General features: G+C 38.7%; 1 protein-coding gene across 1 annotated transcript; it reads right to left on the bottom strand.

Moving 5' to 3' along the window:
- Positions 1–14: 14 nt before the first annotated feature.
- Positions 15–27,373, bottom strand: SLC22A16 (solute carrier family 22 member 16). The gene is made up of 8 exons (XM_070953347.1): positions 27,318–27,373; positions 13,685–14,161; positions 9,608–9,725; positions 7,832–8,378; positions 3,987–4,114; positions 3,154–3,263; positions 2,916–3,015; positions 15–1,136 (listed from the first exon to the last, which is right to left on the bottom strand). Exons 1-8 carry the CDS (start codon positions 27,365–27,367, stop codon positions 921–923), a joined length of 1,746 nt encoding a protein of 581 aa, XP_070809448.1. The 5' UTR covers positions 27,368–27,373; the 3' UTR covers positions 15–920.
- Positions 27,374–27,529: the final 156 nt, after the last annotated feature.

Raw genomic sequence — 27,529 nt, 5'->3', positions numbered from 1 at the left:
ATTGGGGGGGGGGGTTCATTTCTGTATGTATATCTATAGAGATTCTCAGTCATCCAGATCCTAGTTGTTCCAAATGTGCTGTTTAAAAGGCAACTTGACTTTCTTGTTTTTTCCCCCCCTTCAATATATACCATTTTCCAGTTCTCTGATTTATTATATTATATTTCCATTTATTCTTGGCTTTCTTGACAATCTCTGCATATTTTCTTCAGAATGTTCCTAGGCTCCTTTTCCCCAAAATTTGCTTAGGTGTTCAATTTTATAATAAGAATTGAAGCATATATACATTTTCTAGACTGTGCAAGTTATTAGATATTTTCAAGAGTGTTACTTTTAACATAATCTGATTTCAGCTGTGTTCTTCCAATCATACTAACACGACATCAAGAAACAGTATTTTCTTCCATCTGCATAATGCTGCTATCTAGGACAGGGTCCATGAAAGTTATATAATGCCTGTTTCTTTTCCTTAACTGATGACATTGCTAGGTAAGGAAACAAAATCATAGAAAATACAACTGTATCTTCCATGTACAGAGAAATCACTGCAACAGAAGGTGAGTGTTTCTGCACTGCCATATGTCTTCCTAAAATCATGAGTTTCTACTTTGTGTCTTCTGGTGCTGGTTGTTGCTGATATAAGGCATTCTGAGAGAGGTTTTCAAAATAAGCAGGCAGAAAAAGCAACGCGAATTCTGAAAGAGAACCTTTTCTCTGTGTGTGTCTCAAAAATTATAATTCACATTCCTCCAGTTGCTAGCTACTTGATTCAGAAAAGCATCCTGAACAAGGAACTAGTTTGTATGTCTCCCTTCTTGAGAAAGCAAGAAAATGTTCCTGTTACATGGCACCATGGACTGTCTGTTAGGATGTTGCAGATAAAATCACACAAGCTGGCTAAAACCAAAAGGATGCTTTTATCAATCAGTGCCTCGTGCTCCTTGGTTTAGCATTTCCATTTTCTCCAGTGTTGCATCACTCTGTGCTGGAAGAGATTTTTCTGAATTGTCTTTTTTGGTGACCTGCTCATCTAGCTCTGCAGCTTCTGCCCATGTGTTTGTCAATGGTTTTCCAAGTGTTTCTGGCAGCATCAGTGTTAACACACCACTCAAGAAGGCCATGATTCCAACAATCAACTAAAAGAAAGAAAATGGCATTCAAATGAGGATGTTAGCTTGAAAGAGATAATGCAATAGAATACTATACCACTGAAATGCACTCATTGCTGCCACTATTTAAGAGTATAAGAGCCTGGTGGCGCAGTGGACTAAACTGCTGCTGTTAAAGTAGTACTTAGCTGCCAGCTGCCTGCAATTACTGCGAGTTCAATTCTCACCAGGTTCAAGGTTGACTCAGCCTTCCATCCTTTTGAGGTAGGTAAAATGAGGACCCGGTTTGTGGGGGCAATAAGCTGACTTTGTATAAAAAAGAACACTGCTCAGGGGGGGGGCCAAAAAGCCCTACTAAGCAGGTATATACAAAAGTATGAAGGCTATTGCTTAATGCATTGTAAGCCGCCCTGAGTCTCCGGAGAAGGGCGGCATATAAATCAAATAAAAAAAAAACAAAACACTGATACAGTATCTAGAATCTCACTAACAATTCTAGGTGGCTTTTATACAGGTAGTCCTTGACGTACAACCAGAATTGGGACCAGAATTTCCATTGCTAAGCAAGGCAAGATAAGTGAATCTTCTCCAATTTTGCAACCTTTTTTTGCCACAATTGTTAAATGAATCACTGCATTTGTAAATCATGTGGTCACATTAAGTGAATCTGGCTTCCGCTATTGACTTTGCATGTCAAAACTGGCTGGGAAGGTCATAATGGAGATCACATGATTTTGGGATGCTTCAAACATTGTAAATACATGTCAATTGCTAAGTGTCCAAATTTTGATCATGTGATCAACAAAATCTACAAAGGTAGTAAATGTCAGGGCCATTAACTTTTTTCAATGCCATTGTAACTTTGGACAGTTGGTCAACAAATGGTTATGAGTCTAGGACTATCTGTTTATGTCCAATACAAACTATTAAAGCCCAGCTGAAGAAACTTTTGAACTATTTTTTTAAAAATCTCAAATTTTTGGTTAAAAGGAAGTATTTTAATCTGCTCTTCCTACATTGCTTTATTTATTTGGGATTTTTATGACCCTAGAAACAGTTATTTAAAAATATGATCATAATGTAGCTTTTTCAAATTGTTCATATTGTGTTTCCGTAAAATGGCAATAATTATACCAATTTAATCATAAGTAAGAACAGCAAAAGCTGATTAAACTAGCAATGTTAAAATAAATTACCAAATGTGGGGCAGCTAATAAAATCAAGGGAAGATAAATAAAGAGTTAAATTTCCAGCAAAAACTCATCATTCTAGAGGCTTGCCTAATCTCTATTAAAGTTAATTCTACAAGTGGGGGCTGTTACCTTTGTCCAATGGCTGAAAGCACACCAGTATAATCCATGTTATGATCAGTAATGCATTGTCCCCTCAGTGCAAAGATATGAGAGGCCTATACAATAGCAATGTTTTTCAAACTTATCAACTCCAAGATGTATGGATTTCAACTCCCAGAATTCTCCAGTCAGCCAGGAGTCCTGAAGTCTACACAATTTAAAGTTGCCAAGTTTGAAAATGTCTGCTGTAATGCTAAATATTCCCAAACACTAAATCTTCAAATCACATCTACAGTGGAATTGCATGTCTAACCATTGTACTATATCCTAGCTAGAATTATCCCTCTAAAAATAAAGGTTAGGGCAGACAAAACAGTGAGAGAAAAAAGTACATATTAGCACAGCCTTCAAGTGAAGGATAAATCAATTTAGCAGTGGTAGTTCTCAGAGCCAGACTTCTAAAATATTTTGTTGTTCATTTTAGTTGAGTGTTACTCTTAGATACCGCACCTACCTGTGGGAAGAAGATCCAAACACTTGACAGATAGACACAGAAAGGTGCAACCACACTCCCAGCTCGGCACATCATGCTCCCACTTCCAACAGCAAGGGACCTACAATACCAAAAATGGTACTCACTTGAATTGTCCAAATTACATGGCTACTGTTGCAACAGAAAATATTTTCCATAATGTACTAAAGTGATATATTAATACTGTTAACATTAGCTGTAAAGAGGGGGAAAAACTCACCGTACAACTGTTGGATAGAGTTCTGCCGTATACAAGTAGATAAGGCCAAATGCAATTCCTATTGCAAATTTTCCAGCCATATTTGCTAATATACTCAGAGTATTGAAATCCTATTAAGAAGAAAGACAATTTGTAAAGCATGTGGAGAGAGAACTCACATTTAGTTTTATCCTTGTGTACCAGAATTCATGTAAGACTTCTAAACATAAAGAATCCATGTTGTTCATCCAATTCACAACTGACAAGCACCAGGCTTCCTTTATTTAATTTCAGTTTTCTGTATATCAACCCCATATTTCGGAACTCATTATCTCCAGAAATCTGTAAAGTCTCCCCCTCCTCCCTTCTTTTTAGAAGAAATCCTTAAAGACAGTTTTATCTGATCAAATTCCCAACCCTAAATAAGATTTATTAGTGACTATCCTGGGAGAATGTTGAATTATTTTTTCTTTTTATATATAGTTGTTTTGTTCTATTATAGTGTCTACAATTTTGACTTGTAACCCATCCAGAGTCTTTTGAACTATGTAAGCTAGCAAAACTGTAAAATAATAAAAGCCATCATCATAAGCCATCAGCCATTATAAGAACTAGTTGCAACAAGTTTATCAATTTAACTGCTCTTGCAAGATTTTGCAATTTCATTTTTTAAGGTCCCTGTAAACATGTTCATAGGAACATTACATTGACAAAGGAATGTTAATTCACTTCAAGTCACAGAGTGGCAAGGGGCTATTTTGGCTCAATATGGGAAACCTAATAAAACACTGCAAATTAAATACATCAAATGTGTTCCTATAGGATCCAATACGATCTTGGTATGAGTCACTCACCTGAGGTATGAGCATCACTATCCCACAGATCACTGCACTCATGATGAGGAATGGGATCAGGGTGTTCCTTCGCCCTATTTTGTCCATGCCCAGGCAGGCAATGACATATGCTGGAAGCTCCACAGCACCTGCCATTAGAAAATTAGTGTTTTTTATAAAGTTCTTAAGAGCATAAAGACACAACAGCATTAATACTTCCCTTCAGTTTTTCTGTTTCCATAGAAATAGCTCTTTTTTCATTCAATTGTCCTGGCATACTTAAGTCCTTGCATTTCATAAATGGTTTCATATCCCCAATAAATATACTGTAAGCTGAATCTTTCAGCCTGCTTTTTTGACTGTTTCTTCTACGCATATTGGTTCAAGTCCCATAATTCCTACCCCACAAGAATGCTGATTGAAGATTATGGAAATTGGAATTAAATCTGAACAAGATTAGGTTGGAGCGGATAAGCTTCTATGTCTCATTCATCTTTCCTTTCAGACATCTTATGTATCTAGCTTATTGCAGTGGTTCTCAACCTGTGGTCTGCCTTGAGGGGGGCGGGGCATGATATCATCACAGGGGGTCCATGAAGGCTTGAAGAAATGTTATTATTTAAATTTTGAGTTAAATCTTGGTGGTCTATGGCCAAAAAAATGTTTAAAGAGGGTCCGTGGTGAAGAAAAGATTGAGAGCCACTGTCTTATTGCTTGCTCTTTAATTTACTTATTTAAGCAAACCCTGTTAGCAGATGCATGTCTACTATTTATGCATACATTTCAACATGCAGTGCATAATATGTTTTTGTACAGTTGATTTTTCTCATCTTGATGTCAGAGGAAGAATGTAAAAAGCTGAGAATTCACACAAAAGGCTATAGAAACATCCCCACCACCCAACAGACCATGTGTGCAGAAACTGAGAAATGAAGGTTGCATATTAGAAATTCTGAATTATTATTAAATGAATTCACATGTGAGGGGCAAGATTAGCCAATTAAAATTAGCCAGCAATAGCCAGATATTTTGAGCGGGGAAACAAGATATGGAAAACAACACTGGGCAGTCAGAACATAAATATACAAGTACAGTCAGTACTTGCAAGAAAGAGCTCTGGAAGACAAGGGGATAGTGATCTTGCTTAAAAGCCACAATTGGCACTTTTCAAAGGACAATAAGTTCAATACTTACTTTTCTAATCATATTCAGATATTTTTTTGTTAACTGCTTTTCAGCTATTAGGAACTTTTGGATCCACACGTTCTATAGTAATAGGTAACTTTCAACTAAACCCTTAGCAAAAAAGATTTAACTACAAGTTTAAGAACTTATAAAATATTTTTTGGGAATAAACAGTAAATGGGTGATTAAAACTTTGATTTTAGAAAGTTACAAATAGACTAAGGTTCCAGATAAATTTGAAACAAGATTTTGGAATTAATAATAAAGAATCCTTCCCGTGGGATAATAGTTTTGCTTTGATTTTTTTTTTAAAGATAAGATTTTAAAAATTAGAAACTAGAAGGATCTAAAGATTATAATTAAAAAAGAAGTATGCTCAAACTCAACTCACAATTACAGAATGAAGCAAAATATTTTAACGGTGGTCGTGACATATTTTAACATAAAACATATTGAAGGATATTTTTGAACAATGGACCCAGAAGTTAATTTTAAGAGTATCTGCATTCTAATAATAGATTGTGTTTAAAAAGTCTTATGGAAAAGGAACGAGTTTTACCTGACAAGATCAAGACTAAGTTGAAAATGGATTTTAAAATGACAGACAGCAAGAATGATACGGAAAATGATGTTACACTGGACATGTATTTCTTAATAATTAAAAGGGATATACAAATAACAAACTAAGAGAATGGCCTGGATAATTTTCCTATATTGAATTTACGAAAGAAGCTTGTTTAAGTTTTGAAGAATTTTGTGAGACAGGACAAAGAAAAGATGAAAGGAAATCAAGTCCTACAACATTATTTGAAAGGACTAAAGATCAAGATTTTTAGAAATAAAACGAAGGAATATAAAATTTGTTTTTATGGTTTTCATTTTCAAATTTATGTGGCCTCCCATCTCATAAAAATAGTGTTTCTGATTGGCATAGAACAAGATTAAATGTCAATTAAAAATGTCAAATATTTTCAAATAAAAAACACAGAGGTAAGAAAGAACGGCAGATGTTAATAGCAATGGAGCCACCTCAGTATATCACTGGTCTCCTGGGTCCCCACGCCTGATGGCTTTACCATGTTTCAAGGATTTTAAGAAAATCAAAGGGGATGAGCAAGTCTCGCTTCAGGGGGGAAGTTGTTCCATAAACTGCCAATGCTGAGAAGGCCCATCCCCTTAGGACCTGCCAAATGTTGCTCCCTAACTGACGGTATCTATAGTATGCCTCTCCTGCCAGATCGGATGGGATGGGCAGATGTACGGTAATTGGGGAGAGACAGCTGCCACACCTGAAACCCAGCTGGGCATATCTCAAAAAGAGTCACACTCCCCCTTCCAGACCTAGCCTGGGAGATTATGACTCATTTTAAAAACAGCAGAGATAGAACAAAAAATAAATAAATCTCCAACTTCCAACAGTGGAGTGGCCCATCAAAGCTTATGTGGATCCTAGGCAAGGATAGGGATTGTGCGTGAAGGTGTAAGCAGAGAGATGAGCAAAACACAAGCCGAGGAGGGAGGAGGGAGGGAGGAGGAGAAGCAAGTGATGAGAAAGTGCATGTGTGAGAGATGCTACTCGGACTTCTTAGCTGTGTGCCTCTCCTTGCAGGTGTGTACATGCCTTTTGCAGGTGCAACAGCTGGATGGGTGGTGTCCATCACATGGCAGGCACAAAATATCTGGGGTTGGGCTGACTCAGCACCAGCGGCAGCAGGAACCACCCACAAAAATGTGGGTGGGGATGGAAAGCAGGGGAAGGAAAAAGTTTCATTATTTTTAGTTTAAGAACTAAACATATATGTTAAGGACACATATATGCAGGCCAACATATGAAACAAATATAATAATTTTGTAACTTCTGGCTTGAATGGGTAGGAGATCCCCAAAGCTGGAAAAATATTTCAAGGGTTCCTCCAGGCTGAAAGGGTTGGGAAAGGGTAGTTCATAAACAAGAGGTAGGTTATGGGAAGAGGAGATGGTTTGGTCAATTTTAGGAGAAGGTGGTAAGTTACTAAAATTGTTTATACTTGTGATGACGGAGGAAGACACTTTTTTTATACATTTCTTTTTTTCCCCTTTACTATAGTCTTTTTTTCTTTCTATTCTATTTTTCTTTCTTTACTGCATTTCTATTTTTTTAAAAAAAACTTTTGTATTAGTTTTTACTGTTATAATTGTATTTTTAATAAATTGAATAAATTAATAAAATAGTAAAAATTGTTTTTACTATTAAAAACTACTTGCAGAAGAATATGTTATGTATATATGTTCAGAGATATTTAGTTGCATTACTTTTCTTAAACAAATGGAGATAATTCTTTGCTTACTGTACTTCTCCCTACATTGCAAAATGTAAAAGGGATAAAGCCTTAACGAAAACCAAAATCTTCACAAGGAACTCTTAATTTCTTAATAAGAGGACCAGGTTTCCCCTTCCAACCTTCTTCTAGTGACCCCAGTCCTGCTTGAAATTTTTATTCATTACAATTATTTGTATTCCACGAATGACATGGTTACACAATTACCTGGCTAAACCATTTGTATACAGTTAGAGTTTACGGAATGGCTATCATCCTAGCATGGACCTAGGCTTGGAAATAACCAGCAACAGTGATCATCCCTGGACATGTACTGTTGTATTTCTGTTCCAAGTGCAATAAGTTACATCAAGCAATATTTACCTATGAGAAACAGATTTAAAAATTCATTGCCTCCAAAGTTCACAGAACTGAGGGAGAATACATAATATCCTAAACTCCCAGTGAACCAAATCAGCCAGACTGTAATGGTCCTTCTTGCAATGTGCCAGTTATGGAACAGATCTAAGACGTTGTGCTTCTTCATGGGAGAACTGTCATGATTCCCCATTCTGCTATTGACAAGATCATCTTGCATCGGGCACAGTTCAGCAATTTTACAAGGAGTGCTTACTTTATTCCATCTTGCCATTACATTAATTAATTTTTGTGCTTCTTCATATCTTTCCTCTGTGAGCAGCCAGAAAAGTGTCTCTGGTAGCATCCAGCAGCACAAGACAAATGGGAGAGTTGCTACAGAAAGGCAGATCTGATAGACCCACCAGGTCCGTGCCAAGTAGCCCACAAGAGCCACTACCATGATTCCCACAGCAAAGAAAGCATGGATGTGCATGGATGCCCAGGTGCGGGCTTTGATGCCCGTGTATTCAGTCACATAAACAAACACTACCACCAAGTAGCCACTTGAAACCTAGGAGGGGAAAAAAAGACAGATAAAAGAAAATGGCTTCAGTCTAGTCTCCCTCTAAGATTCTTTTGTAATTAAAAACATGATGGTCAGGGATGGTACATGCTCAAAACAGGAAGGCACCTTTCTTAACAGTGCTACAATAATGAATGGAGCAATAATAGTGAGTGTGCACAATACTGTGAGAAGTGAAATGGGTGGTATCTAAATTGAATAAATACTGGAAACTAATGTGGACACAATCCAGCCAAAGGATGCCCGGGTGGCAAGATACAACAGCATGGACCTGGGGCAGGGAAATGTGGTCCAGATTCAGATCTGATGGCCATGAAATTTATCAGGTGATCTTTGGTCAATCGGTTTCTCAGCACACAGCTTTCCCCAGTGAAAAGAAGTTAGGCAAAATGATTTAAACATAGGGCAGGCCACATTCACTTCCCTGAATTCTTGCACAATTCAAGAATATATAAAATAGGGGGGAAATTGCCATCTAAGATTCCTCATTTAGGAGAAGGGAAATCAAAAAAATTAATCACTCCACCCTTAACTCTGGCTGGATTGAGACCATGTCCATATTATAGGACAGTGATGGCTAACCTTTTTGCCATCGCGTGCCAAAAGCGGGGGGACCGTGGGGGGGGTTGTGCGCATGCATGCCCACACCCATAATTCTATGCGCCCCACCACCCCTGCGCATGCGTGCACGACCCCCCTGCCCTTCCCCACTTTTGGCACACAATGGCATGGTAGGCCCAGTAGGCCCATTTTTCGCTCTCCCCAGGCTCCTAGAAAGCCTCTGGAGGCCGGGGAGAGCGAAAAACGGGCCTTCCTCACTCCCCCAGAGGCCTTCCGGAGGTAGGCCCAGAAGGCCCGAAAATTAGCTGGCCGGTACGCACATGCGCACCAGAGCTGAGCTCGCATGCCCACCGATATGGCTCCGCGTGCCACCTGTGGCATGCATGCCATAGGTTCACCATCACGGTTATAGCACTTAAGCTATGCTGTCCATTATTTTTCTGAAGGAAAGTGCCTGAAATGTGATCTTTATTCCATTTATTGCATTTTATCTTAACAGGATTAGATCCTTAATAAACCAGTTGTTGTTTTTTTTAACTCTAAACACTGTTTTAACTTGGTTGGGAAATGCAGCAATTTGTACTTTTTAAAACATCAGTTAAAAAAAAAGTAATGCAAATATTTTCGTTTGAAAGAAGATAAGCTCGTACTCTTACCATTGCAAGAAGGAAACGGACAATCACAAAACTGATGTAGTTAAATGTGAATGCCACAGCAATGCCAAATATAAACTGTCCGGTGCTTGTGATCCACAGGATATACCGTCTCCCCACTCTGTAAATAACAACTGTAATAATAAATATTGCAGATACTGCATTCGACAAACAGGCACTTGAACTAACAAGAAACAAGGACGTCCCACCAACCCTGTATTCACTATCAAATCTCTCTACAATCTTTGGAAATGTTATCTTGGCTTTCAACAAATTACAACAGTATGTGAGCGATAGCAATAGCACTTAGATTTATATACCCCTTCATAGTGTTTTACAGCCATCTCTAAGCAGCATAGAGTCTTGGTAGTACAAGGGTTTAAGGCACCCTGTTATTAAGCTGCTTAAGACCAGCTGCCTGCAATTACTGCAGGGTTCGAATTTCGCCAAGGCTCAAGGTTGACTCAGCCTTCCATCCTTTCTAAGGTAGGTGAAATGAGGACCCAGTTTGTGGGGGCAATAAGCTGACTTTGTATAAATATACAAAAGGATGAAGGCTATTGCTGAGCACATTGTAAGCCGCCCTGAGTCTTCGGAGAAGGGCGGCATATAAATCAAATTAAAATAAATAAATAAATAAGAGTCAGCATATTGCCCCTAACAATATACTGCTGTGTGCTGCAACAATGCGAATAGACTAGGATTCATTATATTCATCGTGTTTTTTAAACAGAAGAGTTTATTTGATAGACCCACAATTAACTGTGTTTATTTCATATAGTTCAACAAACTTTGAAAGGTTATCTTATTGTATATATAAAAAGGGGGGGGAAGGGAGGCAAGGGAAAGAAAAAACAAAAATCCAGCTACCTAAAATATCTCATTAAATTGCTGTAATAATGGAAACTACCAGTAGTTGCACATATTTAGGGTCAGTTACCAAGTCAGCTTAACAGAGAAACAATTAATATTAAATACACAAGTTACTACTTGAAAGAAAAAAAAACTTGAAAGAACAAAAAAATAGGAACCATATTTAACCAAAAATGAATTAAAGACAATCCCTCCAAAATAAAGAGTATGCAAAAAAAAAACCTGTCCTCCCTCCCTCCTTCTCTCTCTGTCTCTGTCTCTGTCTTAAAGCATATAAACCTACACATACATATTCACACACAGCCATTCTCAGCCCAATCCAGCTCAGAGTTGTAGCTGTGGGGAAAACAGGAAGCAGGAGCAGCAAGAAGAGACATAAAAACAGAAAGGGGTTGCTGTGCTAGAAGGAAAAAGAATTGATATAAAACTGGGAAAGGGCTTAGGCAGGGAAGGATATCAGAGCAAGAGAAGCCCTGTCTCCACATTCAGAAAGAGTTAAAATTAATTAGGCATGCAGCTCCTAATTGCTAGGCTATTTAATCCCCCAATCATTTACACCTCAGCCCATTCCTTTGTTTTCAACGCAATCTTCTGTTCTTTTCAGAATGTAACAGCAACCCTTCCATTTAGAGGTAACTACCATATTGCCAATAGAATTTTTTCAACCTCTAATGAAAAGATTATGGCAAGATCCTCCTTAGTGTCATATAAAGATATTCATATTAATCAGCTTAAATGATCACCCTCTTATCTATGACAAATCCTGCTTCATTAATACTACCATAGAGTACAAAATGATATAAACTATGCTATGCTACTCTGTGAAATAACTCATGTGCAGTATTTGGGTTATACTCTTTAAAAAGTTTAGCACAAAATCCAATTGGTATTTTACCAGTTAATCTTAATGGAATTCCTATTACCATAATTTTTATTCAAGTAGAATATCAAACGTATGCTAAATATACACCCATTTCATCAAGGAATGAGGATGCCTTCTTTGGTTAGAATGTTTGGTTAGAATGTTGGTCTACAGCCAGGAGATTTAAGTTCAGGTTTATTTCCACCCCAGACTTGAAACCAGTCCCCCCTTCAGCTCAACTTCTCCCACTGGTTTGTTGTGGAAAAATACTGGAGGAAAGAGTGCCTTAGGTTACTGGGGAGAAGATGCAGTACAAAAATAACAAATTAAAATAAACAACCAATGTATTATCTGGTCATGTACTAATAAACACCAGAAAATTCTTACAGGCATGAAATCATTCCATAATAATAATGCTCTTTTCCAAGGAGCTGGTCTTACTTTTCCTATCGTATTTAACATAAATACATTCAGAAGATCCAGGTTCACTTTTAAGATTTCTCTACAAAGCTTACACTATTTCTTCACAACTGAAGCTTTTATTCCAATCCACCAACAGCTTTTACTTGTAGAATCCCTTATATACAGTAATAAGCACAAACTGTGCATACTTCTACATCTGCAGTAGATAATGTCCGGCATTCCAGATATCTGGCCTCACTATTGTCCATACTTTCTAGAGGTGCCAAGAATGGTGCTTCAGCTGCATTTGGAGAATCACAAGTTCCCTAGTCCGTTCTAGAGACTCTGTAAAATGTATGATTATAAGTCTATATTTCTAACCTGAACACATTTGACACTTACATTCCATGAGTACAAGTATTATCCTCAATGTTATTGTTGCTGCCAAAATTCTAAGCTTTCTATGGAGATTCATTTCCTTATGTCTGAGAACTGATGGTGGTACCTAGTCTGGCAATGAAACAACTACATGAAAAAAACCCAAAGCCAGAGAGCACCAAGAACCCAACATGCTGTCAAAATATTGCCTTTGCAGGATGTTACACTCGGCAGAGCACCATCATGGTTCTGCACATACATTTTTCTCTTGTCCTTGCATACCCCTGAAAAGACTTCTCTACTTTGTTTTTCCCTGATATCTTTGTTTAAAACTTACAGCAGGCACCATCCTTGTAGAGGCATGTGCTGCCCTGGCAGCAAATTTATATAGTCGAAAAACAGCTACATCAGACCATAATGATATTGTATTTTTTATTTTTTTTTTTGGTGCCAGGAAGGTTTATGAACTTTTACCCAATGGAATCAAAATCAAGAATTGGTAGGCTATGAGCAGAGAAAGATGACTCAATTAACATTTTGAGCCATCTACATTTCTGAATATTTTTCATTTTTTAAAAAAAATCAGTTATCCACTGCTGTCTTAAGCAACCTTAAGACAGCAGTAGGGCCCTGGTCATATTTGCATTGGCAGGACAAATATAGTCTGGGCTGTCCCAGGTAATAAGTCAAGTTGACAGTAGATCATGTTATCTTGGTAGCAGCCATCTTCGGCAGCATCACAGCCATCTGAGTAGCCAGCTGTTATTTCCTCTCTACTGTTGAAATCTTTGTAAGCCTTGACTTGGAATATCTCAAAAGTTGGTGTGGCTTAGAAAGACATGAGAGAAAGTGGTTCCTAAGAACACTGAAGCTCCAGGCTTCAAGCCAGATGCAAGTAAAGCAGAGTCAACATCTAGAAAAGTGTTTATTTTTCCTATAAAGGATCAGAAATTGAATCCATATTTATTTATTTTTCTAAAAGTTATGCTGCTCTGTGCTTTTTGCTGCAGTATGTATCAGCAGGGAAGAAATCCAATTGACAACAGAGACAGATATGTTGGAAGGAAGGCACAATTCAGTTAGACCTTACTAGTAAAAAGAATTCATGCAGCTTTGTACAGAATTTCCATCTGACTTAAACCAGATCCCATTATTTACATTTGCAATCATAGCAATTAGGAATCAATTAGCCCAATGGGAAACAATGCTATTTTTGCACAAACAGTGTTAAATGGTTTAAATAAAACCCTAGGTATGTGCAACTTTAGAGGTGAAAGTCTTATTTACTTCCTACTTTAGACTAACTCAAATGTGTAATGTAAAGATGAGCAGCAAAATTCCTTAGAAGCTGAAGGCCAAAAGTCAGTGAAGACAAAATATGTCAGCAACAGAGAAAATGCTGCATTAGAAAGCTCCTGTACTGTGATTTGTATTATGTCAATTCAACTATCACTCCAATATGTTCTGGAAAGTATAAAGGAGGACATTTTCCCAAGGTAAATGAGCTCAAGAGCCAGGAGATTCCTCAAGTCCTCCAGCAATTTTTTGCAAATCCCATACTCTACCTGTCAGCAAGATCTCCAAATATTACAGCTCCGACAAGGACTCCCAGCATAAATGTTGGCTGGGTTAATTTTGCAAGCCATTCCTGCTGACAGACCAAATCCCACTCAGTTACAATGGTGCTGTGCCAATTGGTGCGATCGTAGATGTATCCATCAGTACAGTGAAAATCAGTCTTGTTGCCGCTATATTCATAAGTAAATCCTGAGGCATTTTCTCGTTTAGACCTGCTGCATTGATTAAGTTCCCAAATGTCTCCATTTTCCAGCTGGACCAAGATATAGCTTTGTGTTGATGTCCACAGACTCCAGGCATCCTCTATGTTTGAATGAGATGAATTGTAAACGAGGACATGACTCACATTTCCAGCAATGTTACATACAAACTTTGGTGTTACAGCCAAGAAGACAGAAGACAGGTAATGGATGCCACAAGAAATAGATTGGAACACAGAGGCAAAGTAAACCAAAGCCTGGTATCTGCAAAGGAAGACAGAAAATTCACAATCTTTACCATCTGTAACTTCATTACTTCAGAAACAGTCCTATTTACTTCGCTACTAATATGATTTAGTGCAAGTTTTTAAGTACAGGATTAGTACTACAGGATGTGGGTATGGGTCAATATAATTAGTACATCATGGGAGCACACGGTAAAATTATATTGCCATTTTGTCAAATATTTTGAAAACAATTGACAGAAAAGTGATTGTTTTCCTGGATCCAAGTTCCAACCTAAAGTGCAAACAGAAAGGCAGCAGGGAGTATTTTCATAATATTTACATGAGGGACTGGCAAAATGCTTTTGCTGTAGACTTTTTTATAATTTCCAATTAGTTTTTATTCTCAAAAAATGTTGTCCAAATTTTTGCTTCCATAAAAAAAGAAGTAAGGTTTAATAAAGTGAACTATTTGCACAAACATTCAGTATGCCTTGTTTAAACCCAATGGATAAAAGTATAGAAAAAGGTAAATTAAAACATCTGGCATTATGTACCCAAAGAGAAAAGTCTGTATCTAACTGAAGCAAATATCAAATTTGATTGTGACATAGGCTAAAATCCCTCAGTGGTGGGATTCAGCCAGTTCGCACCAGTTGTTAACTTTCTGAGCAGTTTCGTGAACTGGTTGTTGGAAGAAATCATTAAGGCAGAGAATCAGTTGTTAAATTAGAGCCTTGGTTGCGCAGCAGACTAAAGCACTGTTAAGTAACACCAGCTGCCTTCCATCCTTTCGAGGTAGGTAAAATGAGGACCCAGTTTGTGGGGGCAATAAGCTGACTTTGTATAAAAAAGAACACCGCTTGGGGGGGGGCTGAAAGCCCTACTAAGCAGGTATATACAAAAGTATGAAGGCTATTGCTTAACACATTGTAAGCCACCCTGAGTCTCTGGAAAAGGGCGGCATATAAATCGAACCAATAAATAAATATTTGAATCCCACCACTGACCTCACCCATTATCCAGATGTCAATTTAAACATTACTTTCCTTCTTTTCCATATGAACATTTATCAGACACAGCATCCCATAACTTGTAATATTGATCTTCCTCAGGCATCAAGGAAAGGTGGAGAAAGTCTCAATATTTAAGATCCAATCTTGTGAGGGATAATGCTACATTACAGCCATGTCCTCAGTAAACCCTGGCATCTCCAGCTGTGATTTGTGCTTTTCCACTGCTGTGCGACAGGCCAAAATTCAACCAGAGCAAGTTTCCCAGTCATTGCATTTCCATGCCAAGAAATACTTGACTTTCTGAGGCTCTAATGATCACGTAGTTATTAAAAATGCTGCAAGTATTACAGAACTAAAAGATAAGAAACAGTGTGACCACCGTTTAATGTCTTTATATAGCTGCCCCTGTATAAACAATGGCCCCATGTACAACTAAAACTCTTTGGAAAACTCACAAAGACTCATAGCAGACGTGCATGGCCTAATTTCCAAGGATCAGCTAGTTTCTGAATATAAACAACTCCATGCCTTCCACAGCAGGACAGGATGGAAAATAATCATGTAGTGATGATTTTTATGCTAATATATTTGTACAAGGGCACAACACTATTAGTTACATTGGGCATAATAGTCATTGAGGATAAAGAAAATCTTATTGGCATTTAAAAATTATTTCTTACTTCACCATAAATGGGGGGAAAATATTTCTTGCTTCACCATAAATGGGGGAAAGGACATTACCTTCATTCTGAAAGGTCAACATGGGGAAGTCCAGACAGACAGACAGACAGACAGACAGACAGACAGACAGACCAACCGGACATAGAGTTGGAAGGGATCTCAGAGGTCTTCTAATCCAACCCCCTGCTTGAGCAAGAAACACTATACCAGAAGTGGGTTTCAGCAGGTTCTGACCAGTTCTGGAGAACCGGTAGCAGAAATTTTGAGTAGTTCGGACAACCAGTAAATACCACCTCTGACTGGCCCCACCCCCATCTATTCTCTGCCTCCCAAGTCCCAGCTGATCGGGAGGAAATGGGGATTTTGCAGTATCCTTCCCCTGGAGTGGGATGGGAATGGAGATTTTACAGTATGCCATGTCAGTATCCCCTGCCATGCCTACCAAGCCACACCACACCCACCAAGTCACACCCACAGAACTGGTAGTAAAAATTTTTGAATCCCACCACTGCGCTATACCATTTTAGACAAATGGTTTTTTTAGTCTTTCTGAAAGCCTCCAAATGATGAGAAGTTGCACCCACAACTGAAGGCAAGCTATTCCATTGGTTGATTGCTCTCCAATATTTACAGTATCATTAGAGATGTATCTGTATCTCCAATGTATGTATTTATGTATATGTGTATAACATACACACACACACACACACACACACTCACCATGAATCTTTTTATCAGAGGCATGAAGAATTCTGATCTTACACACCCAAAGGTGGTTCAAATTCAGTAAGGCTTCCCTTGCTATACCGTCAGCAGCTCTTTAAAAGAGCTGTATCTTTTCCTGAAGTTACATGGTAGCTGTGTCAGCATAGGAAAATATACATTTGAGTTTAGTTGGCATTAGGGAGGTCATGACAGGATGCCTTCAATTTACCCAATGATTTCAATTTCTTACTGGTTAGACCCAGGATAACAGAGAATTTTGCTTGACTTGTCTATGCAGCATTCCCAGAAAGGGATCTTTTCCAATAACTCCTACAGTTTATAAACAAGGGACAAGCTCAGCTGATCTTGCTCTCACTATTCTCTTAGCGATGAACTCCAAATGTGTGCCCAAATCCAAGAGCTTATTCAAGAAAGAAATAATGTTAATTGCTATAGCTTGGTTGACTGTGTTGAATCTGACTGTGCCCTTCCTTAGTTCTCCTAGATTTCCCTTTTTTTTTTTTTTTTTTTTGTCTACACTGGAGTAGTGTTTCTCAACCCCAACAATGCTGGCTGGGGAATTCTGGGAACTGAAGTCCACATGTCTGAAAATGGCTGAGGCTGAGAACTACTACACTGGTGTAGAGATTTGGCTTTGTTGGTTTAATAGAGGATTTTCTCTATAGCAAGATTACACTATTAAACAGCTATCTTTTCTTTCCTAGGGATTGACATGAGTTTTATACATTTTTGAACTGCTGACTTCAAGGCAAGAAGACGGAGAGGATCTTCCTTTCTATTTCGCAAAGCTTGGCTGAAGAGAGATGTCCTCAGTAGAAGGGCAAAGATCCTGCAGCTAAACAGACAAGTCTTATCAACACCGTCTCTTTTTAGTGGGGGTTCATGGAAGAAAATATGCTTTTAAATTACCAGCCCTCCCAACAAGTTGCACTGCACAAATTGTCCAAAATGCCATCCTGCCATTCTGTTCACCATTTTTTTGCCTGTAGCCAAAAAAAAAAAAAAAAAAAGAAGGTTCAACACACTCAAAATTTTTACTTATAAAAAAAATTCAACATATATATACAAGCTTGGGTAAGATTGGCAGTGTTTTTAACAAACATTAACTTTGGCTTTATAAACCTCTTTCCTTGACTTTTTATCTCTTTGGGGCCCTTCAGTGACAGCATTTCAGATATTACTTAGTCGGGCAGAGCCTATCTAATTACTGTTATGACTATTTCCTCTATTATCTAATCTTTAGACCTCCAAACTATACACTTGTTTTGGAGAAACAAGAAATTACTCAAATTGCAATTTAGATAAACCAGAGATTATTTGCTTTTAAAAAATCTTTCGAACAGCATTCCATTCATTCTACCTTTTAAAAAATATTGTTCATTTCCCCCAATTCCATATTCATATTTCTTTTTTAAAAAAAGAATGTAAAATAAGTTATTTATTCTAATTTTACTGCATTGTTTCTCTCAACCCTGACTTTAAAGATTGGTTTCTTAAACATTTACCTTGTCTTCCCCCAAAAGAATGCAACATTCTAAACTTTTCTACAGCAACATTATTTCCAAAAAATACAGTCCAAAATTTAAAAGAGGAGTATGAGAAGTATGGCTTGAAATTTCCAGACCCTCCCCCCCCCATGGATAAAGCCAACAAATTTCAGTGTTGTTGGTTTTTTTTTAATAATTTGCAGGAATTTAAAGGTCAAAATATAGAGGCCTTAAGTGTTTTCAGGAGAGAATTTCTTTAATAACAGATCATCAAAAAATAAGTACTGCTGCAGAATATACTGGCATGCATTTTCTTGTGCATGACCTGTCCACTGAGAGATAAATGGGGAAAACTCTTCATTCAGTACAGTAGCTTTTTTAATGACCACTCATATACTTTTACTAAATGTTATTTGTGCCTTACTGTTGACTATGTTTTTCTTCATGAATTGCAAAACTGTCTGAAAAGGAACTCGACACACATGCAGTTTGAGTCCAAGCAATTCACCATAGATGTTTCTTTGTATACTTCTGGATGTCACGGGAGGACAACTTTAGTCATTTCTTATGGTTAAGAAATCTGTAAAAGTACAGATTTATGAAATCTGTAAAAATACCTTCAGCTGAGCTGAGAATGTCCAGTCAACATAGCAGTCTTCCCCAGCTGGATATCTGCAATCCAGGGGTGGAGAGACCACAACTCTTGGAATTCTGAGCTAACATAGTTGGTTTGAAGATTAACAAGCTGAAGCAGAGTAATATTTTGCACAATAGATTTGTACACTTCACTACCTGCCATACAGGTAATCCATATGTTACAAGAGTTAATACTCTTCATAACAGATCAATGTAAGAATTCAACTGTGTGAATTAATACATCAGAAAGCCAAAACACTTTATTAAAAAATATTTAATTTACAAAAAGAAGTATGCACAACACCAATCAAAGCTGCTGGAGGCAGTTTCCAAACAAGCTAAAATACAGTATTAGTTGTGTTCAGGCACTATGTGTTCAATAAGCACATACTATGATTCCATGAGTAGTCTTGTTTTAGAATTGCCTTACAAATGATGTGTGTATTAACGAAATAACTTGTAAATTCTTGTTGAAGTAGCCACTCCAGACATTGGGGAAATTCTAGCCAGTTGGAATGAGAGGAAAGCATAATTGGAAGATGCCAAAAATTTTCTGTTTATCTACATTGCACAGCAGAGACACCGAAAAGTTTTCTTATAGCAAATATTAAATTCCAGACCAACTTTTGCTAAGAACTATATATGGAAGACATGGCTAGGAAACATTGTAGAAGATGGCTTGAACATTAATGAAAAAGACAGTGGTCCAAGATCTTAAATTAATTTAGTACCCAGGTTAGTAGGTTAAGAGACAACAGAGTCACATGGAGCCAATTTACTGGTCCAGAGACTGTTAATTGTGGTATGATGTAGACCAGAGATCTTCAAACTTGGCAGCTTTAAAACTTGTGGACTTCAACTCGCAGAATTCTCCAGCCAGCTATTCTGGGAGTTCAAGTCCACAAGTCTTAAAGCTGCGAAGTTTGAAGACCTTTGATGTAGACCATGCAGTATCCACTTTAAGGGCTGCAGATTATTGCACACAGTAGGATTTTTCTATATCCAATTCAAGAGCATTGAAATGTGCACAACAGAGGAAAGAAATATGACTTGTTAAGCTGGAATAAAAAGAAATGTGAGCATTAGGCTCAACATGGAAATCAAAATTAACTGTGCTGTTCTTTATAAGAGTCACTTGTCTTTTCTTCTTCCCCAAGAGGAAAACAGAAGGAACTTGTCCATTTAATTTACCGCACTTTCATGTTTATCCATTTTTTCTTGGTAGTTATAGGCTGCTCCTTGTTGCGTGATTTTGGTACAAATATCAAAATATCTGTACCATGTCATGTTCACATACCACACTGCCAGACAGATTAAGCCAAGATATACCTTGTGCTGAATTATGTTTAGTTATGAATATTATTGACCTAGAAAATCTCAGTCCAAGTCAACACCCATTTTATTACACTGTTGCCCTGAAACTTGAAAATGTTAAGAACCTACTGGATCAAGTATCAAGATTGCCAAACAACTATCTTTTCCAAAATGCTAATGCTAATCCTAAATCCAATCAATTTTCTCCCCCACCCATACACACACCCACTGATTGTTCAAACCACCAAATACCAGGGAAATTTAGAGCACGGTTAATCTGCAGGTTCTGAATCCCCAACGAAGTTTTCTCATCCTTCTCTTGCTTAAGGGCTGAAATGCCTCTTCACTGAGAAAGGGGCACCAAGCCAAGCAGCTGTGCCTATCCTGGAGGCCTCAGTTCCACCCACAACAACCAGCAGCACAATTTGTACTGGTGAAAAACTCTTTCTACTTCTTTCCAATTTGCTTAAACTAACAGCCAGGGTGGATTTGATTTAAATTGAGTTGATTTAAATCATGATTTAAATCACTAGTAAAAAGGTTTGATTTAAATCAACTCAATTTAAATCATAATTTTTAAAGAGCAACTGTCATCTCTGCTACTCCTTTGACCCGCTGTTGACTCACCGATAGTCCCAGTGTTGCAGAATATACAGCCTCGTGCTACATAACTAAGCTCCATTTCATGCTGAATAAACTAAATTATTTATGTATCTTAAATAGAAAACTATCTTACGATAGATTTTTACCCCAAAAGTTTTTTATTAAAATAAATTCAATAAAAATAAAAAAAATCTGATTTAAATAAAAAAATCTGATTTAAATAAAAAAAATCCGATTTTTTTGATTTTTTAAAAAAAATCATTGATTTTTATCCACCCTGCTAACAGCAATGCTTGGACTGCGCCACAGGGCTGAAGATTGTCCCCCTATCTTCCTTCATGTCATTTTCTAAACTTTTTCTGGATGCTCTTATAAATGGCAGATAAAGATAATCTAGAACCATGATGGGGAACCTATAGCACGCGTGCTGGAAGTGGCATGCAGAGCCATCTCTCCGGGCATGTGAGCCATCGCCTGTTGCTCTTCTGGCGCACTGGCCAGCGAGTGCCGGAAACAGGAAGAGCAGCCGCCAGTGCGCAACCCGCCCCCCCCGCTCCTGGCATGTGATGGCCCAGTAGGCCCGTTTTTCTTTCTTATCTGGCTCCAGATCCTGTCTATGCATCTGGGAAGGGTGAAAAGAGCCTTTCCCACTCCCTCAGAAGCCTGAAAGGGCCCATTTCCCAACACCCGGTGGGACAGGAAGTGATGTTTTTTGCTGTCCCGAGGCTCTGGAGGCTGGGGACAGCAAAAAACATCACTTCTTGTTGGGAAATGGGCCGTTTCAGGCCTCTGGAGGGCCTCCAAGGGAGTGGGAAAGGCTGTTTTCACCCTCTGCAGATGCATAGAGAGGATCTGGAGCAAGGTAAGAAAGAAAAATGGATCTTCTCCACCCACCCCCAGGCCCTCCGGAGGCAGGAAACAGCCTGTTTTCCTACTTCTGGTGGGCCCAGAAGGCCCGAAAAGAGCTGAGCTGGCGTGCCCACTGATATGGCTATGCGTGCCACCTGCGGCATGCGTGCCATAGGTTCACCATCACAGATCTAGAAGTTTTAGAGAGAAATCAACATGGGGAAAAGGTGTGGGAGGTGGATTGAAAACATGTTTACAGACAAGAAAAACAATACCATCAAGTAGCTTTCATCTGACCATCTAAGGGACTAATCAATCAATCAATCAATCAATCAGAATAGAGCTGGAAGGGATCTTGGAGGTCTTCTAGTCCAACCCACTGCTCAAGCAGGAGAACCTATACCATTTCAAAAGGTGGCTGTCCAGTTTCTTCTTAAAAACCTCCAGTGTTGAAGCACCCACAACTTCTGAAGGCCAGTTGTACCATTGGTTAATTGTCCTCACTGTTAAGAAGTTTCTCCTTAATTCCAGGTTGCTTCTCTTGTTGATTAGTTTCCATCAATTACTTTTTGTCTTGCTTTCTGGTGCTTTGGAAAAATAAGTTGACCCTTCTTCTTTGTGGCAGCCCCTCAAATACTGGAATACTGCTATCATGTCCCCCCAGTCCTTTTTTTCTCTAGACTAGCCAAACTCAAATCCTTCAACCGTTCTTCATATGTCTTAGTCTCCAGGCCTTTAATCATCTTAGTTGCTCTTCTTTGCACTTTTTCCAAAGTCTCAACACCTTTTTCGTAACCTGGTGATCAAAACTGGATACAGTATTCTAGGTGTGGCCTTACTAATCTCGTGGCCTCAACTGGCTATCATAATTAAGGATCATGTTCTCTGCTTTTTAGCCTTAGAGATCATTTGTGAGAAAGAAGACAAAAAAATTGTTTGAAATTAAATGTGGTTTGTGTGTACACTGCTTTATGGCATGCTTGGGTTGGTATGTGCTTCCAGGGAGTGCCCGCTGCAGCAGTGGTGAAATCCAAATATTTTTACTACCGGTTCTGTGGGCGTGGCTTGGTGGGTGTGGTGGGGCTCGGTGGGCAAGGCTTGATGGGCATGGCAGGGGAAGGATACTGCAAATTCCCCATTCCCTCCCCACTCCTGGAGGAAGGATATTGCAAAATCTCCATTCCCACCCCACTCTGGGGCCAGCCAGAGGTGGTATTTGCCAGTTCTCTGAACTAGTCAAAATTTCCGCTACTGGTTCTCCGAACTGCTCAAAATTTCCGCTATCGGTTCTCCAGAACCTGTCAGAACCTGTTGGATTTCACCCTTTTGCTGCAGGAAAAGTAAGCAGAAAAGTGGCCGCAGAATCAGGAAAAGAACTTCTTTGTCAGACTGTATACAAATATATCTATTGTGTACCATTCTCAGTTGCATTCTGATTATGTGCACTTAAGTCAATGTCAACCTTTAGTGACCATATAGATTTTCTCTGTGATGATCTGTCTTTAACCTTCAGGTCTCCCACTAGTGAATCCATCAGCACTGTAACTGAGCCATTCCACCTTGCCAGATGCATTAACACCTAAATATTTTGGCAGATATTCATTTCAATGAATTCCTTATTATTTCTCACTGGATTCCTTGACTTATGATCAAAATTGAGCCCAAAATGTCTGCTGTTAAGTGAGACATTTGTTAAATGGGTTTTGCCACAATTGTTAAGTGAATCACTGCAGTTGATAAGTTAGTAACACCTTTGTAAAGTGAATTTGGCTTCCTCATTGATTTTGCTTGTCAAAAGGTTGCAAAAGGTGATCACATGATCTTGGGACACAGCAATGGTCGTAAGTATGAACCAATTGCTAAGCATCTGAATTTTGATCATATGGGATCATGGGAATGCTACAAAAGTTATGTGAATAATGGTCATAAGTCACTTTTTTCAGTGCTGTTCTAACTTTGAACTGTGATTATTTTGTGAATTTACACACATTTGAATGCCAGCTTACAACTCTAGGTGGCTTACAATAAATGAATGACAATATACATGAGGCATAATAAAAAACAATGAACAAAATAATAGAGCTATTCTTAAGAGCTATTGCTATCTCTTGCAAACGCTATCTACCTGGATCCCTTTGAAACATTACCATATAAAATAGAATTATATTATACATTGTTATGTGTTTTATGCAGCCTTCAAAAACCCTCAAATGTCTTGCACCATAAGGCTGATTTTCACAAACTTGAGACACCAAATGATGATTGGTGTCCAGTGTCCATCTTGTTTGAACACTGGTTGTTATCTTGGGAAGACAGAACTTGTGACCGAGCACCACTCAGAAACTGAAGGTTGGGAAAACCTCCCCATAACTATTGTACAGACTGTCATTTGGTTAACCAAGTTTTCTTGGATTTATATCATTACATGGTACAAATAAGGATCGGTCCAAATTTAGTCATTCTTAAGAATAAATCAGCTAAAATCAGTATGATGATGTCTTGATTACTCTGGATTTCTGGATTCAACCAACTATTAAAATAAATATTCTGATTTCTGTACACACTGCATTGAAATTTCAGTATCTTCAGTTATGTCATAAAATGTACATAAAACTATATAATCTATCAGTCCACAATCTTGTTTTTTTTCTCAGTATGTTTTCTGCAATGAAAAACTTCACACATCCCAATATTTGTTTATGTATTTATTTATAAAATTTATTGGCTACCATCTTACCTTAGGGTAACTCTCAGCAGCTTAGTCATTAAAATATGTCTATGCATATATACATTAAAATATAAAAATAATTTATCGAATAAATTATAAATCGAACATAAAAATAATTAAACATCATTTACCTTGAATAAATTCTCTTAAAAAGACTGAAACTTTCTTTCCTGAACAGGTTCCTTCTAAATTCAACATGGTTTCATCATCTTGCCATCAAAAATCAAATATATTATAGTAACTGAATAAAAATAACTGAACATACATATACGTATATATACACATATATATGTACACACACACACACACACACACACACACACACACATATACATATAAAACAAAAGGAAGTAAACTATTTTTCAGCAGTGACTCTTAAGAATGCGATTTCAGATTTTGAAATCAATCCCAGATAATATTTATTCAGCTGGAACACAAAATGTGTACTATTGTTTTTCATTTTGTGTTTTTAATTTGTCAGTGTGCAAGCCACGTTCCAGTATTTACTCTTAGAATTGGAAAATGTACCTCCTGCACCCTATATAAAAAATAAGGCAAAAAAATGCATGCAGCTCAGGAAGGCAAAAACTAAGCAATCTTTAGATGATTCCTGATTCTCAACAGTTTAATCCTACACATTTAAAAAACAAGCTATGTTTCCATAGTACAAGAAACCACCATATTTTAGTTTAGCATTTTATGTAAATCCAACCTAAGTAGTTGGTCTAGTATTGGGCAAAGCCAGAAAACAGAAGTATATCATGGTTAATTTGGCAAGTAGTCTATTTTATATTTACTTATAGTTCCCTAGCATTTTTTTTTTAGTCTCAGTGTTCCTCAGATGCAAATGAAAAGTATTAAACTGAATATTGTGCACCAATAAATAAGTAGGAACTTTGGCACAGATTTATACCATGGGTACAGACTGTATATATGTGTGCACCGAACAGGTTGTAAAAAGTTACAACAGGTAACTTTTTGTATCTAACCATTCATCTCAGAGACTATTTCACACTGATCTCCTGTTGGCTGATCTGGTTCTTAATACAAGACCTAGTACATTTATATTTCTTCAGGTAAAATATCATTTCTGGCTTGCACAAATACATGTTCTCTTTGCAGATAAAACCAACACAACCAGTTCCTGGTTAACAGAGCTGCAAACTACCCCCCTAACTCTGCACACACTAGTTTTAAATTACTTAGCCTATTGTTAGTTTGGATAGACTAGTGTGGAGGCTTAATAGGTACAAAAGAGTTGCACTGTTTATTTCTTTGTTATGTTTGTCCTTTTGAGGAGAATATTGATGTAGTAGGCTCTTTAAAGAAACAAGCATTTTCAGAAGTGTGATTCTTTTCTTCCCAAATAAACAACCTTGCTTTAGATATTGTAGAAGAAGGGCCCTGCTAAGTCTAGGCCAGGGTAGCCCACAATCAGAAGGAATCCAGTTAGTCAAAAAGTTAAGTCAGAAAAGATGCTACAGATTTTGCTCTTGATTTTGAGTTTCACTTATAGCTATCCTCCTTTTCCATCTCTAGGAAATCAAATGCACTAAATTTGCTGGCACTCTGCTCCGACTGTACAGGTAGCCCTCGACTTACAACCATTTGTTTAGCAACCCTTCAAAGTTACAATGACACTGAAAAAAATGACTTACAAGTGGTCCTCACACTTATGACCATCACAGCATCCCCACAATCATGTGATCAAAAGCAGCATCCCAGGGTCACCTGATCACCATTTATGATCTTCCCAACTGACAAGCAAAATCAATGAAGGAAGACGAATACATTTAACAACCACAAATCAGTTAACAAGCTACCGTGATTTACTTAATCATGTCAAAAAAGGATATTCAATCAGGTATGACTCATTTAACAACTGCCTTACTTAGCATTGGAAATTCTGGTCTCAGTTGTGGTCATAAATTGAGGAGTACCTGTACTCCTACAGATGGAGAGTCCATTAATTAAACATCAACAGTTTATCACACCTCTATTATTTATTCACCTTGATTAAGCTGACCAATTTATTCAGCCTTGATCAAGTTCAGGCTTGTTCAACTATACAGAAGCTGCCCATCGGATTTTAATTTTGTAGACCTCAATCTTACTAAGGATTGAGGCTACAAATAAACATGTTAGTACACACGGATATGTGGAAGGGTCTTACAGATGAGGGCATATCCCACAAATAGATGAGATTTACTATATCATCCCATACTGAGTCACACGCCTATGCCATCCATTCAAGCGCTGAGTATTTCAAACTCCCAATGGCTTGAATACATAAAGTTGCAGAGCCTCCAGTCCAGCACCTACTTCAAAGGTTAGTTTCCACTACCACCTAACCTCAGTTCTGTACCCAGACTTGATCTAAGGGTACAGATCATTCCTTTCAGCATGTGCAGTATAATTATAACGGTATCTTGCAGATTAAGGGAAGAATTTTCCGCAATAAAAGCAGCCTCCGCTTTGCGTAATCCCCGTCGCCGCCACCCCAGCCACAACTACAAACCAGCCTCAAATCCGAGGCTTCCCACCACATAACACGCGATCGCCAAGGACTCCACCATCCCGTTTCTGACGACGGGCAACTCTAGATCCCCAAAGCCAACGTCTCTCCTCTTCTGTCAGGAAATTCAGGGGTTAAAGTCACAAGCACGTGCTGGGTTAGGATTTGGGGGGGGGGATGTCCATGGGTTCAAATCTCCATTAAGACACCAAGCTACCAACGACCTCTCCCGGGTTCTGCTCAAACAGAGATTGATTCCCAAACCAGCCTATCCCCGCGGTAATCCAGCGGATCCTGCAAACCAGGCGGTTGGGGTTGAGGGGCGGGGAAACCCCAGGGATCGGGCTAGAGTGCCGTAAGGGATTCGCTGCTGGAAGTGCCTAAATCGGGTTCCCCTTGGCAGCCACGTGTCTCACCCTGGAGCGGAATCCCAGGCAGCTCCCTTGCCTTTTGCTCCGGGGCGAGCAAAGAGGAAGGTCGGGCGCGCCTGAGATCCCGAGCTGCCCTCGCCCCCCGCCCGGACCATTTACCCACCCAACTTCATTACTCCCCGCGCCAGAGAAAGAGGAACGAAGAGCGAGTCTTCCCCCCGCCCGGCGCGTCCTTCCCAGCCTCCCTGTCTCCGCGCAGGGCTCGCTTACCTGCCGAAGTGCCCGAGGGACTCGAAGAGGAGCTCGAAGTTGCGAGCCATGGTCGGGTGTGCGGAGCGGACAGAGTCCCATGGCAAGTTCCCTCCTCCTGCCCCACAGAACCCGCCTGTCGGGAAGGGGCGTCACCTTCACCCTTCCCGTCCAATGGACCCTTCAGCCGGGCGAGCGGGCTGCGATACCCCGACCCCTGGCGGCGGGGGTGC

The sequence above is a fragment of the Pituophis catenifer genome, unplaced genomic scaffold, assembly GCF_029215685.1.
Source record: "Pituophis catenifer annectens isolate HBS135680 unplaced genomic scaffold, rPitCat1.0.hap2 SCAF_1, whole genome shotgun sequence".
NCBI lineage: Eukaryota > Metazoa > Chordata > Lepidosauria > Squamata > Colubridae > Pituophis > Pituophis catenifer.
The sequence above is the reverse complement of the archived record's forward strand: the minus strand, read 5'-3'. Positions and strand labels throughout refer to the sequence as shown.

Bases quoted from the DNA above. Each gene is read 5' to 3' on its own strand.
- SLC22A16 (XM_070953347.1), bottom strand. From the start codon at position 27,367: ATGGCTCGCAACTTCGAGCTCCTCTTCGAGTCCCTCGGGCACTTCGGC. The intron at 9,726-13,684 runs GTAGAGTATGGG...TGTTATTTACAG, and splicing joins TTTGGAGATCTTGCTGACAG to AGTGGGGAGACGGTATATCC. The intron at 1,137-2,915 runs GTAGGTGCGGTA...TCTTTCTTTTAG, and splicing joins TTTGGATCTTCTTCCCACAG to TTGATTGTTGGAATCATGGC.